Source organism: Natrix helvetica (assembly GCF_964273705.1).
Source record: "Natrix helvetica genome assembly, chromosome: 11".
Taxonomy (NCBI): Eukaryota; Metazoa; Chordata; class Lepidosauria; order Squamata; family Natricidae; genus Natrix; species Natrix helvetica.
The window spans coordinates 1900217-1918128 of record NC_138562.1 but is presented as its reverse complement, the minus strand read 5'-3'; the positions used below and the strand labels follow the sequence as shown (position 1 = coordinate 1918128).

The 17912-nt window shown below is 48.0% G+C and overlaps 1 protein-coding gene and 1 long non-coding RNA gene across 2 annotated transcripts in view; one reads left to right on the top strand and one right to left on the bottom strand.

Moving 5' to 3' along the window:
• SLC16A2 (solute carrier family 16 member 2) overlaps positions 1 to 9091 on the bottom strand; it is a 78062-nt gene extending 68971 nt beyond the window's left edge. The window contains exon 1 of the mRNA XM_081964190.1: positions 8618 to 9091. Within this exon, the coding sequence (XP_081820316.1) occupies positions 8618 to 8933 (316 nt within the window). The 5' untranslated portion in view covers positions 8934 to 9091. The remainder of the gene's footprint in view (positions 1 to 8617) is intronic.
• LOC309397826 overlaps positions 1 to 17912 on the top strand; it is a 270063-nt gene that overhangs the window by 98616 nt on the left and 153535 nt on the right. The window lies entirely within an intron of this gene.

Genomic DNA, 17912 nt, shown 5'->3' with positions numbered 1-17912 from the left:
GAACTGACTTGCTATGAACCAATTCACTGGCACCCAGAGCTCTATTTATTTGTAGCAAACGTTTTAATTTCCCCCCAAGCCCCACTGTCTCGGGTGGCGAGTTCACCTTCTGATAAATAGGTTTTGTCAGTAAACTATGGCAGCCATTTTGTGACTGCACCCGCCACATGTTCCCCATTATCAGCTGGGGAAAAGCCATCACATGTATGCACATGATTGTGGCATTAAAGCCCTGAGTAATGATTTAGTAGGTACGCATGAACTCAGCCCATTATTTATTGTTATTTATTCAGCACAGATGCACCGTGCTTACATCTGTGTGTGTTTGCATCTGTGTGTGTTTGTGAGTCACGAGGGGCTAAGCACGGAGCCTTAGCCGCCCAGATTGGCCTAAAAACTCAAGCTTTTTCTGCCTCTTCTTACAAAGTGAAAAACCTCTGGCTGGCTGAAAAGACATCCATTAAAAATATGTGAGAGCTAGAATAAATCAATACATATACATAAACAAACCCAATTAAAATGTCATTTTCATTCAGCAAAGCAAGTGCAAAAACGCTGAGGTCATTTTGGAAAAAGTCCAGTCTCCTAATCGTCCCATCTCCCCAGGCATTCCTCATTCTACCTCGTCCCCAATTGTATTAACACTAACACATACACACACGCACGTTGGTTCGCCTCAGCCCGCCCTGCTGCCCTGCACCAACTCTTGGGGAAGGGGCTTTTCCACACCCCCAAACAGTAGAAAATCTATTTAAAAAAAAAACAAACTGAGCTCTGTATGTTTTTAACACCCTTTCTCCGAATCCCCACCTTTTCCTGGAGACGGGCTTTCTGCTCTTAAAAGCACACCCAGAGCAATGTGAGTCTGTGTGTGTGTGTGCGCGCGCGCCCACATGTTTTCTCTGTGTGTCAGTCAAGAGCCAAGCAAAATCTCAAGCAATCTCTTTCCCCTTTCAAAACCACACAGGTATGGCATATCAGAGAACTTTCTGGGTTGAACAAGTGGCAAATGTTTTTCTTAAGGGATTCAATGGAGAACATCTGGCTGAGAAATGGTTTTACCTGTGTTTTTTCATGGGTGGGGGAGATGAATTGGCTTTGGAGGCTGAACTTTTACCGTATGCAACCAACCAGCAATTGATAAGAGATGCTATAAATTAACAAACCTGGATATTTGATCCGGGATCAATTATTAGGGAGAATATTTGGGATGGTTGGGGATGGGAGTCACAGTAAATTTTCTGTAAGGCTTTTGGAATTTCAGTCCTGTCTTTCTCTTATTACTGTTCACAATTTTTTGATGGTTCGCATTTTAATCTCCTTGGAACGAGCTAAAATATTCATTAAAAACAAAAAAACGAAACTATGCAGACAACCACAGAGGACCCGAAGTGTTAGCAAAAGCTCTTATGGCCCTTTTGCCGTTTCAACTTCGTTGGCTTTGAACTGCTGATGCTTCGGACAGAGCACTTTAGGGAAACATGTAGGTGCACATAATAACAGCCAAAGGCATGTCCAGCATTTGTTCCTGAGATGGTGGGGGGGGGGGGGCTGAGGGACAAGAGGCACATCTAGAAGCAGAAGCAGGGGACTGCCCTACAGGCATTCAAGCTAAACCGAATAGAATAAAATAACAGAGTTGGAAGGGACCTCGGAGGTCCTCTAGTCCAGCCCCCTGCTCAAGCAGGAGACCTTACACTATCCCAGACAAACGGATGACCAGTCTATTTATGAAATCTTCCAGTGATGGAGTACCCTCTCCCCCAACTCATGGAGTAAAATCACTGCAACCTACTTTGACCCTCCAGAGTCAATTCCAGCTTCTCATTCTGATTCATCTCATGTGAAAATGTTAGGGTTTTGTGGGAGTGCAGAGCATGGTCAAAAGAAGTCAAGATGGTGGCTGCCATCATTCAACTGAAGTACAGCCTGATTTTTATTATTTCTTATCTATTGATTGATTTCTGATTGAGATATGTGCACAAACACACTCCACTGTGTTGCAATTTATTCATTGTTTGCTTATATTCGTAATAAAATATAAGCAACTGGATACACTTATAATATAAGATGTAAGATATAAAATATAAAATATAAGCAACTGGATACACTTAACCATTTCTTTTCCACTGGCAAATGCCATTTGAAGAGATCAACACCCCAATCAAGGAACTATCAATTCCCACAAACAACCAAGCAGAAAACAATATCGTAATCAAAGAATTGCTAAGGAGAGAAACTGCATCCCACCAACACGGACAAGGCAAGTTACTGTACACAAATAGAGAGCAAACCTCACACCCCCTGGCCCTGACAAGATGACCTAACTGGGCAATGAAATGCCTGAAAGCAAACAATCAAGCTCTGAGATCCCCAAGGACCCCACTGATCTTCAGTGACCAAGGGTGCACTTTGATGCCATCTCAGGACATTCTCAAAAGGAGGGTCTAACCATGTCATTTCTTCCGTGACTGATTACAATCTAGCCTTGAAAGGCATCACTTATGTGGATCTTCACTTGATAACTAACATCTGTCTCTTCATTCCAGCTGTTCTGTCCGTTTCCTTGTATCATGGAGGTTTGGCATAATTTAAACTGTAGGATCTCCTTGGACTGAATTAGGGCAGACAATTTTTTCAGAGCGAATTGCCTGAATTAGTTCGCATCCTCAATTCTGCTCCCACAACTACCTCAAGAAGTTGTGGGTGGTCCAACCCTGGAAGTTTTCAAGAAGAAATTGGACAACCTTTTGTCTGAAGTGGTAGAGGGTTTCCTGCCTGAGCAGGGGGTTGGACTAGATGACCTCCAAGGTCCTTCTGTTGTTCTATTCATTGATGGTTTCAATAAATGGCCAGAGTTTACCTGTGCTACATTATTCTGCAACTATACATCACAATAAAACCAGTGTAAAACTAGACACATCACTAGAAGCCAAAATCACAAGACCAAGTCTGATTGTACTTTGCCCATGCCATGCGTGCAAATTCACTGGAGAAGTCAATGACACTAGAATGGTTACTGGAACAAGAAGAAAGAGCAAGCAAAGAAATGAAAAGAACTCGCTGGCTTCATACCATTAAAGCTGATGCAAAGATGAACAACCAACAACTGAAGCGAGTTGGTAGCATGGACAAGCACTTGGCTATAAACTCACCAAGAATCGGACATGACTAAATGGTTAAAACAAACAAACAGCAACACAATACACACAGCCGGCGGGCAATTCTGGTCTCAACGTATCTGAAAGGCAACTGTGGCTCTTCCAGCTGAGTCTACAAAGTGGTATCCAGAAAAATCTTTGCAAAAAATCCATTGTGAGAAGATAAGAGTGCCAGCAAAATCTATATCCCCATCGATTTTTTAAAAAAGGAATTCTAAAAAAAATTGGCTGGCAGTTGGTGATTATTTTTAATTGAAAATGTGATTTAGCAGATCAGTTTAAATGGGATTTAAAAGAAATCATGACCTCTTAAACATAATCTGACCTATGGAAATGACCAAGGGTGAGATAATGTATTGTAAAAGAAATTAGGGCTGACCTTGGAGAAAGGAAAATTTGGAGAAGGTTTAACAGTCACAGACTGAAGGAATAACTATCAAAATAACTATCTTTGATTTCATTGCCATAAGATGAGGCAGAGAGATATTTAGAAAGCTTTCAAGTTTGTGTTATTCTACTCTACAACCATACACAGCTTTCCTGGGATCACATCTGTTTCTTTCCTACCTGCCTACCTTGAAGGGCTGATATTTGGAAATATTTTTGGTTTTTTTAGGAAAAATAAGAAAGGCAAGATCTATCTATAGAACAACAGGGTGAAAAGTCCATGATTACAAGTAATATTTGGAGGCAACTCAAGACAAACATTTCCCTAATTCACTGAAATATAAAGGGGGGGGGGGGGGGAGGTACAGACAATCAGCCTTGCAAGATTCTGTTGTTACAGCCTCTCTCCATCAAAGCAGATTTAGCCTTTTTGAGAAGGCCATTCCTTGGTCTGGTCTACTTATTGGGGCAGGTAGACACAAACACTAGAACCAGGGACTTTTGTAGGTGAGGATTGGGTCAAACAGGTCAAGATGACAATTGATAATCAAAGTCCATTTTTCCTATCTGCTTATTCCTGATGAAATTGCTTCAGTTTTTCTCTTATCTTGCAAGTAGCCAGTTGGCCTCGTTTAAAATGCAGCCAAGGATAATTAGTGGCAAACTTTGTTTGGCTCAAAACAAAGGAGTCTCATTGGGCTAATTTCACTCATATTTTCCCATAATCCTTATCCCATCAAGAGTGAAGCAAAGCAGTAGTGAAATTCAATTTTTTTTACTCCCGGTTCTGTGGGCGTGGCTTGGTGGGTGTGGCAGGGGAAGGATACTGCAAAATCCCCATTCCCGCCTCACTCTGAGGCCAGCCAGAGGGGGTATTTGCCGGTTCTCTGAACTACTCAAAATTTCCACAACCGGTTCTCCAGAACCTGTCAGAACCTGATGAATTTCACCCCTGAAGCAAGGCAACATTATCAGGTCAATTCTAACAAGGGCAACCAATTTAACCCATGATATGAGTGGCACTGCCTTTTGAACGTGACCCTGAAAATGTACAGAAAAACCAGATGCTGAAAACCATCACCCCAAAGTTGGGTCAGAATGGAGGGGAGATGGGGTGGTAATAGAAGTACCATCCTTGCAGCAAATGAAAAAAAGAAAAGCATTTTCAAGCATATTCAGATAGGCCTCAATTAACAACCATTCACTTTAAGAACCATTCAAAATTATGAAAGCACTGAAAAAAAGTGATCTAGGACTGGTCCGCGCACTTAGGACCACCACAGTGTCTCACAGTCATGCGATCAATTTTGGGGACTTGGCAACCAGCTTATATATGTATGATGGCTGCAGCATCCCAGGGTCAAGCGAACCCCCACCTGCAGCCTTTCCAGTCAGCCTCCAACAAGCAAAGTCAATGTGGAAAACCAGATTCACTTAACAACCGGCTTAAGAACTGCAACAAAAAGGTAATAAAATCAGGCACAAGTCAATTAATAAGTGCACTGCTTAGCAAGGGAAATTCCAGCCCCAATTGTAACAGAATAAGAGAGTTGGAAGGGACCTTTGAGGTCTTCTAGTCCAACCCCCTGCTCATGCAGGAGACACTCTACCATTTCAGACAAGTGGCTGTCCAATCTCTTCTTAAAAGCCTCCAGTGTAGGAGCACCCACAACCTCTGGTGGCAAGCTGTTCCACTGGTTAATTTTTCTCACTGCCAGGAAATTTCTCCTTAGTTCTAGCTTGCTTCTCTCCTTGATTAGTTTCCATCCATTGTTTCTTGTTGTGCCTTCTGGTGCTTTGGGAAATAAGTTGACCCCCTCTTCTTTGTGGCGGCCCCTCAAATATTGGAAGACTGCTATCCTGTCACTCCTAGTCTTTCTTTTCATTAAACGAAACATACACAATTCCTGCAACTGTTCTTCATATGGTTTCACTTCCAGCCCTACCGCTAAGGCCAGAGATAAGGCGCCTTGGAGAAAACATGTCAATAGGAGCTCAAGTGTTTCCACTGCTCCCTTCGCAGGAAGACTCCTCCCCAGCCCTCAAGGTGGCAAACATAATGTAAAGCATTTATTGTTGGGGAAACAAGAATAGGACCGCCCGGAAAGAGTATCTGAGTTTTGATTGGGTTAAGCTCAGAAAGAAAAGGTGGGAGAAGAAGAGGGGGAAGGATCAGGCCTTGCTGCTTTCATTGTCCTGCTCTCCGTCTGCAGGATTTAGGGCAATTTTGCTCAGGAAAGATCAGAGATCCTACCAGACACAGGAATGGGGCAATCTGCAATCAGTAACCGGCACCCACAACACTAAAAAACATCAGTGCAGCTAGTCTTTGACTTACAACAGTTGGTTAAGTGACCATTCAGAGTTACAACGGCACTGAAAAAAAATGATTTATGACACTTTTTCACATGTATGACCGTTGCAGCATCCCCATGGTTACATGATCCAAATGCAGACACTTGGCAACTGACCCACATTTTATGACAGTTGTGGTGTCCTGGGGTCATGTGATCGACCTCTGCAACGTTCTGACAAGCCCAGTTAAAAGGGAAGCCAGATTCAATTAAAAGCCTTGTTGCTAACAACGGCAGCAACTCATTTAACAACGGTGTCAAGAAAGATTGTAATGTTGTAACTTTGAACAGCCCCTAAAATCAGGGGTGTCCACCCCACCCTAAATCAACTGTTGTAAGTCAAGGAGTACTTGTACTAAAACAAAGGTGTGTATGTTGGGAAGGAAGAAATAACTTCCAAGCGGAAGAAGATATTTTGAGGGTTTACTTGAAAATTTAAAATCCGCCTTGACTTCAAATGTTTATAGGACGCTAACTCAATCTTTGCGGGGGAATTCCCCTGTCAAGGGAACAAAATGCAGTGAAATGAAATGTGATTCATATAAACAATAAAGCCGCCTGCCTAATTTATGGCCCACGCAAGACGTATGTGGTGGTCCTACGATAAGATAATGAAATGGCCTTTGAGCAATTTTACAGGAAGAGATCTTTTAGTAACATTGACTCCAAGCCTTCTCACTTCTCACTTCACTTCCCTGGTCTCATTTGGATCGTTTTCAAAATATTGGTGCAGCTCCAAATCTTTCCTTTCATGCGTGTAATTTCCCTTTAAAGGAAGAGCAGAAACTAAAATACTTTGGCTTCTCCAGCTCCCCGGTTTGACTCCAAACAGCTAGACTACAATTCCCATTACGTCCAAATGGTTAAAAAAACTGGACGCCTCAGACAATTCATTCTAATGCACCACAAGGCAAAATACACCAGGATGCAACCTTGAAGGTAAAACACAACTATTTACTGCAGTATCCTCTGAACTCAATTAAAAAAAAAATCTTGGAACCATCACACTTGTTGTAATTTTGTTATATTTACTATAAATGTATATCACGCATGTTATATCAATGCTTTGGGTGAATGTGCTTAATATAACAATAGTAGCTACAAGCTTTATTTCCCCCTGTAGCTCAAATTGTACGCTGATTCCGGTCATTCTGTAACAACATAGGACTTGTCTCTCCAGAGTATTTTCTTTCAGATCAAGGTTGCATATGATTTCATCGTGGTCGCATACCAGGAATTCAGGATGCCTGTTTTTAGAGGCATTCTAAGACAATATCAAGGCTCAGATGCAGAATTTGCTTTCCCTTGTCGTCAGGTTACTCTGAACAAGTTGTGTCTCAAAAGAAACTACTCTGTTGCTGATACTATTTCTGACACATCAGCTGACCAACAGATTCTGATTTGGTCCATGGACTAAAATCACAAGAAACCAGAACAATTTAAGCCTCAAGGCCCAACGTGGTTGGCTTCTAATTCCTAATCCATTCATACAGGAGAAGATCTGTAGGTCAGGCTTGAAAGGAGGAATCTTTGGGGCTCTCTGAACTTGGTCAGAACAAGCACTGATGCTGTTACCTAGTTTGGGTAAAGAAATATTTGCAAGAAGACATCCAAGGACTCTTCACAATTCACTGCTTGGATTAGAAGCTGGTTTCCAGCGGACCATTTACAACAATCTAGGAAATAATTATAGGAGGTTTTTTCCCCCTGTTATCTATTTTTAAGACCGGTTCTCCATTCACACTGCAGTGGGCTTCAACCAACAAGTCATGAGGGAGCAGGCAGAGATCATTTTCACATAACTCTAAGGAGGAATTATATTTCTCCGAAGGGCGATTCCAAAATCATTAACCACTCAGCAGAGTTTGGGGCCCTGTGAGAAGCCAAGAGGGAATCCTGGAGACAGCCAGACCCAACTGACATCTACAAGGTGGCCAGAACCACCCAGTCCACCACCTCAGGACAACACCACCTCACAGGATGATGGGGATTGTGGTGGAAGGAGTTTAGCAGGGACCAGATTGGAGACTGAGACTCAGGGTGGGAATTATTGTCTCCTGATAGTCCCTCCTAGTCAATCACACTGGATCTCCCCCACCCTAGGAACCGAGGCTGGAGCCCACGCAATTCTGGCTACGCGAGAGTAACCCGACAGAGCCGTCTCTGAAGTCAGCCAGCGGTGGGAAAGATGAACCTCGGGAGGCGCAAAGCAGCCGCGTTGGGTCGGTTTAGGCACCAGCCCAGCTGGGACGGAGCAAGGCGGCTTTTCCTCGAGGCCGCCTTGCAGGCTTAGCCCTGCCGTCCCCTTGTCTCGCCTGACCAGACGTCGGGCACCAGAGACGCTCGGGGTTTAGTCCGCCGCGGCGGCTGATCTGCGGGGCGCCTTTCCACCGGGCCGGGACGGAGCGCGATCCGCGGCGACAACCGGGCAGGAAACCAGCGACGCCGCGCCTTGGCGCTGCCCGTCTGAAGGAGCCGGGAAGGGGCTCTCCGGCCCGCACGCCCGACCCGGCTCTCTTCCTCGCGGGGAGAAGAGCGCGAGGGGCGCCTGCCGCCCGGGGGCCGCGAAGGGCCGCGCGGAGCCTGGCGCCGGGCCAGGAGGGCGCGATTTCAAGGGGGCTTCAAGGAGGGAGGGGCTCCCGCGGACCACCACCCGCGCCCGGGCCAAGACGGCCGGAGGGTCCCAGCCCGACGGGGCGGCGCAAAGAGCCTCACATGTGCGGAACTCCAGCGTGTGGTCCTTCTCGACGCCGCCGGCCTCCTCCAGCAGCAGGATGTAGAGCATCCCGAAGGAGTTGTGGATGCCGAAGATGGAGCCGTGGCACCAGGTGGCCGCCAGCACCACCACCCAGCCGAAGCCGCCGTCGGGGGGCGTGAAGTCGGGCGCAGCCGCGGGTCCCGCTCGCCTCTCGCGGGCCCCCGAGGCTCCCCGGCCGCCGTCGCCCTCCTCCTCCTCCTCCTCGGCCGGCTCCTCCGCCTCCAGGGCGCCCTTCTCCTCCGACAGCGCCTGTTCCTGCCGCCTCAACGCCATCGCGCGCGCCCCCGACGCCGCCCCGGGCCGGCTGAGCTGCGCGCGCGGGCGGGCCGAGCCGAGCCGGGTCTGGGCCGCTGCTGGGGCTGCCGCTGGGCTGCTCCGCCGCCGCTGCTGGCTGAGCTGAGCTGCGGCGGCCGAGCCGGTCCTCACGCCTCCTGGCTGCCCAGCTGCGCCCCGCCCCCGGCCGCCCTCCGCGCCGCGCCGGAGCCTCCCCCGCGCCGCCCGGCCCGCCTCCCGCGCCCGGCCTCGCCGCCGGAGGCCGCCTCGGCCCTCTGACGCCCGGCGCGGCCCTCGGGCTGGCGGGCAGGAACGGCTCCCTCCCGGCGCGCTGTCTCGGAAACGGCGAGGCCGCACGTGTCTGCCGAGAAGAGGCGCCTTCCGCGGGGACGCCTCACCGGCGGGGCTCCGGCTGTCACTCTCCCGCGGCCGGCGAGGCGGGCGAGGGGCGGGGAGGGTCGCGGGAGGGAAGCGCTGCGCGATGGGGAAACGGGGCCGCCGCTGCGGTGGCGCTCAGGAGGCCGGCCGAGGGGGCAGGTCCTGGCGGGCGCCTGGCAGAGGGCGAGAGGCGGCCGGGTGCGCCGGGGTCTCCCGCGTGTTTTGGGAGGGGGGGGTCCTCCACAGGCGGGGAGGGAGCGGGAGGGGGGGAGGGCTGGAGGCAGCCGCCGCCCTGTCTCTGCCCCTTGCATGGCAAAGTGAACCCGGCGCCCCTTCGGCCTTTAGAGCTGCACGGACCGACTGAAGCCCCCCGAGGCCCCTTCTGGCTGCTCTGGGTCGAGCCAAGCGGGGTCAAGGCGAGCAGCCTCATGGCGCAAGAGGAGCCGAGAGAGAGCGAGAGAGGCCGGGACGAGGAGCCTCCCCGGGGCTCCAGGTCGGCGGGGTGGGGCGAGCGGGGCAGGGGCGCCGGGCACGCGAGAGGGCGGGTGGCGGCTCCGGCCGGGCGCAGCGACAGCTCGGCTCCAAGCGGCGCGTCTGCTCCGCGCGGCTTCCGAGGCCCCGGCGCTGCCGTCGCTTGGCTGTCGGCCAGCCTCGATCCTTCAAACCGGAGGAGCCGCTTTTGCCCGGCGTGCGGCTCTGATCCTCTTTCCCCCGGGGAATTGCGCTCAGCTGCTTCGGCGTCCTTGGCACGAGCAGCGGGCGAGAGTTTCCTGGTGCCAAGGGCGGCAAAGCTTTTCTTTCCCCCGCTTCTCTTCCCTCCTTCCTTTCGTCTCCGCTGGAAAGAAGGACAACTGCGCTCCTTTATTACCTGTTGCTCTGGCCGAACGGGGGAAGCCTTTTCAAAGGGAGGTTCAGGCGCTGCAGAAGGCAGCCGAGTCAACCCCCAGCAACTCCCTGGCCCATTTCCCCAGCTGGGCCATCTTTGGGTCTCCCGAGCTTACTGGACTACCATCCCCAGCAGCCCCAGAAAGCACGGTGGAAGAGTGGGGGATGCTGGGAGTTGCAGTTCATCAGCATCTGGGAAAACAGGCCTCTCCAAGCCTTTATTTCAAACACGTTTTCCTTCTTTCCTTCCTTCCAACCAACCTTTTTGAGGAAGGAAGACGAAGCTTCTCCAGCCAGCATTACTATGGCTGAAAATATGATCGGAATCTAAATATAGGGGGTTGGGAAGAGCTGGAATGATCAAATGTCATTTTTGTTTTGCCACAGGTTTGGAGAGGTATAAAGAGCTGGCACTGTCCCAATAGAGGTGGAGCCTTTAGAGGAAGGGTGGAGCCTAAGCCTAGCAATACCTGCTGTGGCTGGAGCATGCTCAGATAAGTTGATAGGAGCTTGGGCAGTGATGGCTATCTTTTTTGTCATCTCGTGCCGAAAGAGCACGTGCGCACACATCAGCATGCACGCGTGTGGCCACACTCATAATGGAATGCGTGCATGACACTCCCCCCCCCCGCCGCCCATTTTGGGACTAGCAGGTTTCCCTGCAGCCTCCTGGTACCAAAAGCGGAGTGGGGGGGGGAGTGCCACACTTCCCGCGCTCCCCCCACCCCCCACGCATGCACTCATGTCTCCCACATGCTCCCATCCTCTGTGCATGCGTGGCAGAGACCCGAAAATCAGCTGGTCAATGGGAGGCGCTCGTGCATGCGCAGTGGAGCTGAGCTGGGGCGACGGCGTGCGTGCCACAGAGAGGGCACCATGTGCCACCTGTGGCAGACGTTCCATAGGTTCGCCATCACGGAGCTAGGGAACTCTGGGCTCAATGGAAGGCTGCCTCTCAAAATCTACCTTTGGAACATAACAAAATCAGGTGGTCTCTCTTCACCTTTGATTTCAGCCACTGTTGAATGCAGGCAAGTCCTCAACTTACAGCCATTCATTGGGTAACCATTCAAGGTTACAACGACACTGAAAAAAGTGACATGACCATTTTTCACACAACCATTGCAGCAACCGCATGGTCATGTGATCAAAGTGCAGACGTTGGTCAACTGACTCATATTTATGACGGCCCCAGTGTCCGGGGGGGTCACGTAATCCCCTTTTGCGACTTTCTGACGAGCAAAGTCAATGGGGAAGCCAGATCCACTTCACAGCCGTGTTACTAACTTAACAGCTGTAGTGATCCACAACTGCCTCGCTTATCAACAGAAATTATGGGCTCAGTTGTGATTGTAAGCTCCCGTTGGCGGGGTTTACAGTGCATGCAAAGCCATGTTGTGGGGATTGTGTGAGATCTGCTTTCAAGGAAGGGGATGATGACCTTGCAGGATTCATATTAACATGACACCTGCCCCAGTTGTTATGGCATGCAGGTAGTCAACTGTTTGTTTGAAGCTACGATGATGCTGAAAAAAATGACAACTGGTCCTCACACTTCTGGCCATTGCCATCTCCCTGTGTTGATGGGATTGCAATTTAGGCGCTTAGCAACCAGTGTATATTTATGACAGTTGCGGCATTCCTGGGTCACCATTTGCAACCTTTCTAACCAGCTTTGAACAAGCAGAGTCAATGGAGAAAGGCTGTAAAGATTCTCAGTCATCCAGGACATGGTTGTCCCAAAGGTGCTTTTTCAGGAGGCAACTGGACTTTTTTGTTTTTTGTTTTCCCGAATTTCTATGCAATTTGGGATGAAGACCCTTTGAATGGTGTGAGAGCAGGAAACTAGGAAACTACAGGAACCAGGAGGACCACTCAGGTGACCCCCAGGTGGCCTCAATGTCTCTCTAAAAGGATGCAAATGACCAGCTGTCTGCAAGGAATATAAATCCTTCCGTTCCCCACTATCCTGTCAGAGCTGAAGAAGCTTCTGGGATGAGAAGTGAATGTCTTCAAAGAAAAAACAAGAGTGTCCAGTTGTCCAGTTGGCATCTTTGGGTCAATGGAGAAAGCTGGATTTGTTTAACAATCGTTACCAAATGTGGTAAAATAGAGCATGAGTTGCTTAATGACTGCATTGCTAATTTTATCAAAGAAGGCAAAGAAGATTCTTCACATGGTTCATTTAACCTACATCTGGTTCTGTGGCTGCTTCTTCACATGCTCCTTCAGTGTTTGAAGCCCAATTCCCACACTCTTTCTTGGCATGGTTTGAACTTAAACCAGTGTTTCTCAGTCCCAGACTTGTGGGTTTCCCAGAAGCAGAGCTGGCTGGGGAATTCTGGGAGTTGAAGTCCACAGGCGTCGAAGTCGCTGAAATTGTTTCTCTGTGGCTTAAACCAAGACAAACATTCCCAAGCGAGCAAACACAAGATACGACACACCCAAATCCGCTTTTTTGTTGCTCCAGCTTAGAACTAAACAAGGCCAAGTCCTGGTTAGTCCTCAGAGAGGAGTCTAGCAGGAAGCGTGATGACAATAGGCTAAACTGGGAATCGAAAGAAGCTGTTTCATCCAGGAAAAAGGGGTTTTGTGCTTCAGCCAAGAGCACAGCATGGAAGTTTCCACGAGGAGAGCTGGACTCAAAGCCGTTCCGGGCTGAGCAGATGTTTGCAGGGCAAGGACCGGTTGAGTTGATGCCAACATGAGTTTGACGGAAGAACCACTGTACTACGGGGCGCCTCTGGGAGCCTGGATTTAGCCTTTGCAACCTGGCACGTTTTGGGTGTGTTTGGACTCTCAGCACCACAACCTCAGGATTTCTGAATCAAGTGGGTCAAAAGCATCACAACGGTGTGATCCAGACACAACCACCAGAAAATGGTGCGACGAAATGGATGCAAAATTTCAAAGAAACAGTTACTATACGATGGGAAGAATGATGGATTAAATCTACCAAAATTACACCTGGTTACAGGTAGCCCTGGAGTTACAACTAATGGAGCCTGCCCATTATGATCATAAGTTACAGGTAGTCCTTGAGTTACAATCACAATTGAGCCCAGAATTTATGTTGCTAATTGAGAATTTGTTAAGTGAGTTTTGTCCCATTTTACAGACTTTTTTTTACCACATTTACCACATATATGAAGCCGCTGGGTGAGATCATCCGTGGTTTCGGGGTGGGATACCATCTGTACGCTGATGATACTCAGCTGTACTTTTCCACCCCGAACCACCCCAACGAGGCCATCGAAGTGATGTCCCGGTGTGTGGAAGCCGTACGGATCTGGATGGATGACAACCGACTCAAGCTCAACCCCTCCAAGACGGAGTGGCTGTGGGTACCAGCTCCCCGGTTCAGCCAATTAATTCCATCATTGGCCATTGGGGGCATTCAACTTGCCCCCATGGAGTGGGCGCGCAATTTGGGCGTCCTCCTGGATGCCCGGCTGTCCATGGATGACCATGTGACAGCCGTGGCAAGGGGGGCGTTCCACCAGGTTCGCCTGGTGCGCCAATTGCGCCCCCTACTGGACCGGGACGCCTTACGCACAGTCACTCATGTGCTGGTGACGTCTCGCTTGGACTACTGTAACGCTCTCTACATGGGGCTTCCCTTGAAATGCACCCGGAGGCTACAGTTGGTCCAGAACGCAGCCGCGCGGGTAATTATGGGGAGTACTAGGTACTCCCATGTGACACCGTTCCTGCGCGAGCTGCACTGGCTTCCTGTGGTCTATCGGGTGCGTTTCAAGGTTTTGATAACGATCTTTAAAGCGCTCCATGGCTCAGGACCTAGTTACTTGCGGGATCGTATTCTGCCCCATACATCCCTGCGACCAATCCGCTCGCACAGAGAGGGCCTCCTCCAGGTGCCGTCCACTAGACAGTGTCGGGGGGCGGCGCCTAGGAGTAGAGCCTTCTCTGTGGCGGGCCCAGCCCTGTGGAATGACCTCCCTCCGGATATTAGGAATACCTCTGACCTCCGCTCCTTTCGTATTAAGCTTAAGACCCACCTATTCCAAGTAGCTGGCCTGGCTCAACTTTGATCTAACCATATCGCTCCTGATGGGTTTTTAATTGGGTATTTTAATTATATTTAATTATTTAGGGGTTTTTAAATACTGTATTTTAATTGTTTTTATTTATCAGCCGACTTCCTCCTTGTGTGTGTCTCGGTATATGTCTCTGTTATATGTTGTTTTGTCCACATATTTATTTCATATGTTTCATTGTACGCCGCCCCGAGTCCTGCGGGAGAGGGTGCGGCTAAGAAATAAATAAATATATTATTATTATTATTATTATTATTATTATTATTATTATTATTATTATTATTATTATTATTATTATTATTAAGTGAATCATTGCAGTTGTTAAGTTAGTAACCCGGTTATTAAGAGAATCTGGCTTCCCCATTGACTTTGCTTATCAGAAGGTCGCAAAAAGGAATCACATGACCCTGGGATACAGCAACGGTCATAAGTATGAACCAGTTGCCAAGGGTCCAAATTTTGATCACATGATCACAGGGATGCTGCAAAGGTCGTAATGGTGAAAAACAGTCATAGGTCACTTTTTTCAGTGCCGTTATAACTTTGAATGGTCACTAAATGAACTGTTGTAAGTCGAGAATTACCTGAATAACATTTGTAGGACCAATTTTGCTGTGTTATTTTTTTCAGCAAATGTGTCAGTCGTAAGGGGAAATGCTACAGCTGTTAAGCAAACCCGTTGTTTGCTATGGTGGGTTTTGCTGTACACAGAAGTACCGGTTTTGGGGAAACCATCATGAAATGCAGCCATGTAACTGTGGGATGCCATAGATGTCATGTTGCCAAGCACCCAAAGTGCGATCTCATGACCACAGCGGGGCCCTGGACAGTCAGAACTTTGCATCCAGGTCATAAATCCCCTTGGAATTGGGTCCTAATTCCAAGTGGTTGGAAGTGGATGTCTCAAAGGTGCTTTTTTCAGGAGGCAACTGGATTTTCTGTTTGTTTGTTTTTTTCATTTGAAGACGTTTCGCTTCTCATCAAAGAAGCTTCTTCAGCTCTGACAGGATAAAGGGGCATAGAAGGATTTATATTCCTTGCAGACAGCTGGTCATTTGCATCCTTTTAGAGGTTCGTTGAGGCCACCTGGAGGTTTTACTGTGTCCTCGGGGTCACCTGAATAGTCCTCCCGGTTCCTCTGAGCTCCACTCAGAGCTGAAGAAGCTTCTTGGATGAGAAGCGAAACATCTTCAAAAGAAAAAGCAAAGTCCAGTTACTTTCTGAAAAAGCACCTTTGGGACAACCATGACCTGGATGATGGAAACCGTTGGAAGTGGAGGACTACTGTATCACAAAGGAAAATGATTACAATGTGGATGTTGCATGCAGGGGTTCTTTTAAAAGGAATTAGCACTTAGACTTATACGCTGCTTCACAGTCCTTTACAAACTCCTCTCTAAGGGGTTTACAGAGGCTGAATCAACCTTGAGCTGGTTTGGATCGAAGTGCTGGCAGCCGGCAGAATGTGTCTGTAATACTGCATTCTACTTGTGTGTCACCACAGCTCTTAGGTAGATTAGGTTGTCTGCAAGGATGGTCCAGAAAGTGATTGACAAGGATAAGTGTTGTGAACTTACCCTCATACAGAGAAAGTAAGAACAGTAAGAACTACTATAGCAGGGTTTTTTCAACCATGGCTTTAAGATGTGTGGACTTCAACTCCCAGAATTCCGTAGCCAGATTTTATTTTATTTTTTGCATTTCTACTAAGACCTTTTCTTTGCCTAGGTAACCATGCAACACATCCAGAAAAGGGAAAGGGCTTTGATCACAGCTACCATTTTGACTTTTTTGACCCCTGTCCCTGTACACTTCTGTTCCTTATCCTATGGATCATGGAGGTTCCATTTCCTGTTACTCGTGAGTTTCCCACAAATTATGCTCATGCAAACCACGCACAGCACAATGGGAATGCTTATGCCACGTGCATAGTCTAGTTATGTTAGCCTGCACTTTTGCATTGCTTTACATTTTTTGCAACACAGAAAAAACAATAGCTAACTGCAATAATTAATGGTAATGTAATCAAGCAGATGAAGCTAACAAAAATGCTAAGGCACAGAGGAAAAACAAGAATACGGAGAAAACGTCCAGCCACAGCAACAAAAATAACAAAAATACACCTGGGTTGTTACTTTAAGCAGAATCTCCATCTCTTAACAGGCCTTCCTTGATGCTCAGGTGACGTTGCCATGTGGAAGGACAGACTTTTTCAAGTTCCCGAGATGTCCCCTCTCCCAGGATCTCCCGTTGCATGTTAGGCTAAAGGCACAAAGTTCCCAGCCATGCTTCCCCTAAGCAGGTTAAGGAGGCAGTCTGCTCTTACAGCTGGCCTGCATCTTAATCCCATTTTAGCTGAAGGTTTCAATCTGTGGCTGTTCAACTTGATTCCTTCTGGTGGTTTGATTAACGATGCTTATTTGCCACCTAGTCATTGTCAACACTTAGCAGCCACTAAGTAGAAAAAATTTCTCCACCATGGCCTGTCTCTGTCTTGGCCCTTCAGATCTTCCAGGGCTGCACCAAAGGATCCTACAAGCAGTTCTTGCCACTCAAAATGTCCATTGTTAAGCAAGACATTAAGTGAGTTTTGCCCCATTTTATGACTTTTCTTGCTACCGTTAAGTGAATCACTGCACGGGGTAAGTTAGCCACACGGTCTTTAAATGAGCCTGGCTTCTCCATTGCGCTTGCTGGTCAGGAGGTCATAAAGGGGAGTCACATGACCCTGGGGATGCTACGACGGTCATAAATGTGAAAAATGGCCATAAGTCACTTTTTTCAGTGCCATTGTAACTTCAAATGGTCAATAAATGAATGGTTGTAAGTCAAAAACTCCCCGTGCAGGATGATCAGATTCTGGCTCAAGGATTTGGGAGTTTTTGTTGTTAAGGCATTTCACCTTCTGTGGCCAGTAGGGCAGCGTTAATGCTGCTTCTTCATCCCACCAGCCGACCGCCTCTGAATGGGGCAGAGGCCTCTGGGGAGACCTGAAGGGGGAGGGTCCTTTGGAAGAGCTTTTTCCCATCCAAGCCAGCCCTTCTTCTGAGCAGGAAGGGGGAGATTTCCAGGTTTTGTTTTCAGACTGCATCTCAACCGCACCATCTCATGGTTGAAAGACAGATTACATGCTCATTTTCGGACGGCATGCTCTGATGCATACATTGCATAAGCCACAGTTTGTTTTAATATGGATTGTTGGATAAGCCACCATGGTGGAGTTGCACATCATGCTTTAACAACCAGGGCAGCCTGCATAATAAAATGCCAAAGCGAACCGGAAATCTTGTGGCTTAGCACAATGTCCTTGAAATCTGGAGCTTTCCAATTAACCCATTCTAAAATCCGTTAGTCAGAAAAGGTGGTACCAAATTCCCTCCGATGTTTTGCTATCGTAGACTAACACAGCTTTCCTACAATGTGCAGAATTGCTTAATTTGCTGAATGCTTTTTATACGCTTCCTTACCCACCCAATTTGAAATACGTTGGACATTTTCTTTTCTGATTTTAAAATCCCTATGAAGAGATCAATCAATCAGATCAATCAGGATTGATCAATCGGAAGTCTTGCTCTGAAATATGGCAGATCACCGTTTTATTTTACTTTTTAAGTATGTGAAAATAATCACCTGGTAGCAGAAGCGTTTATAGGCTTTT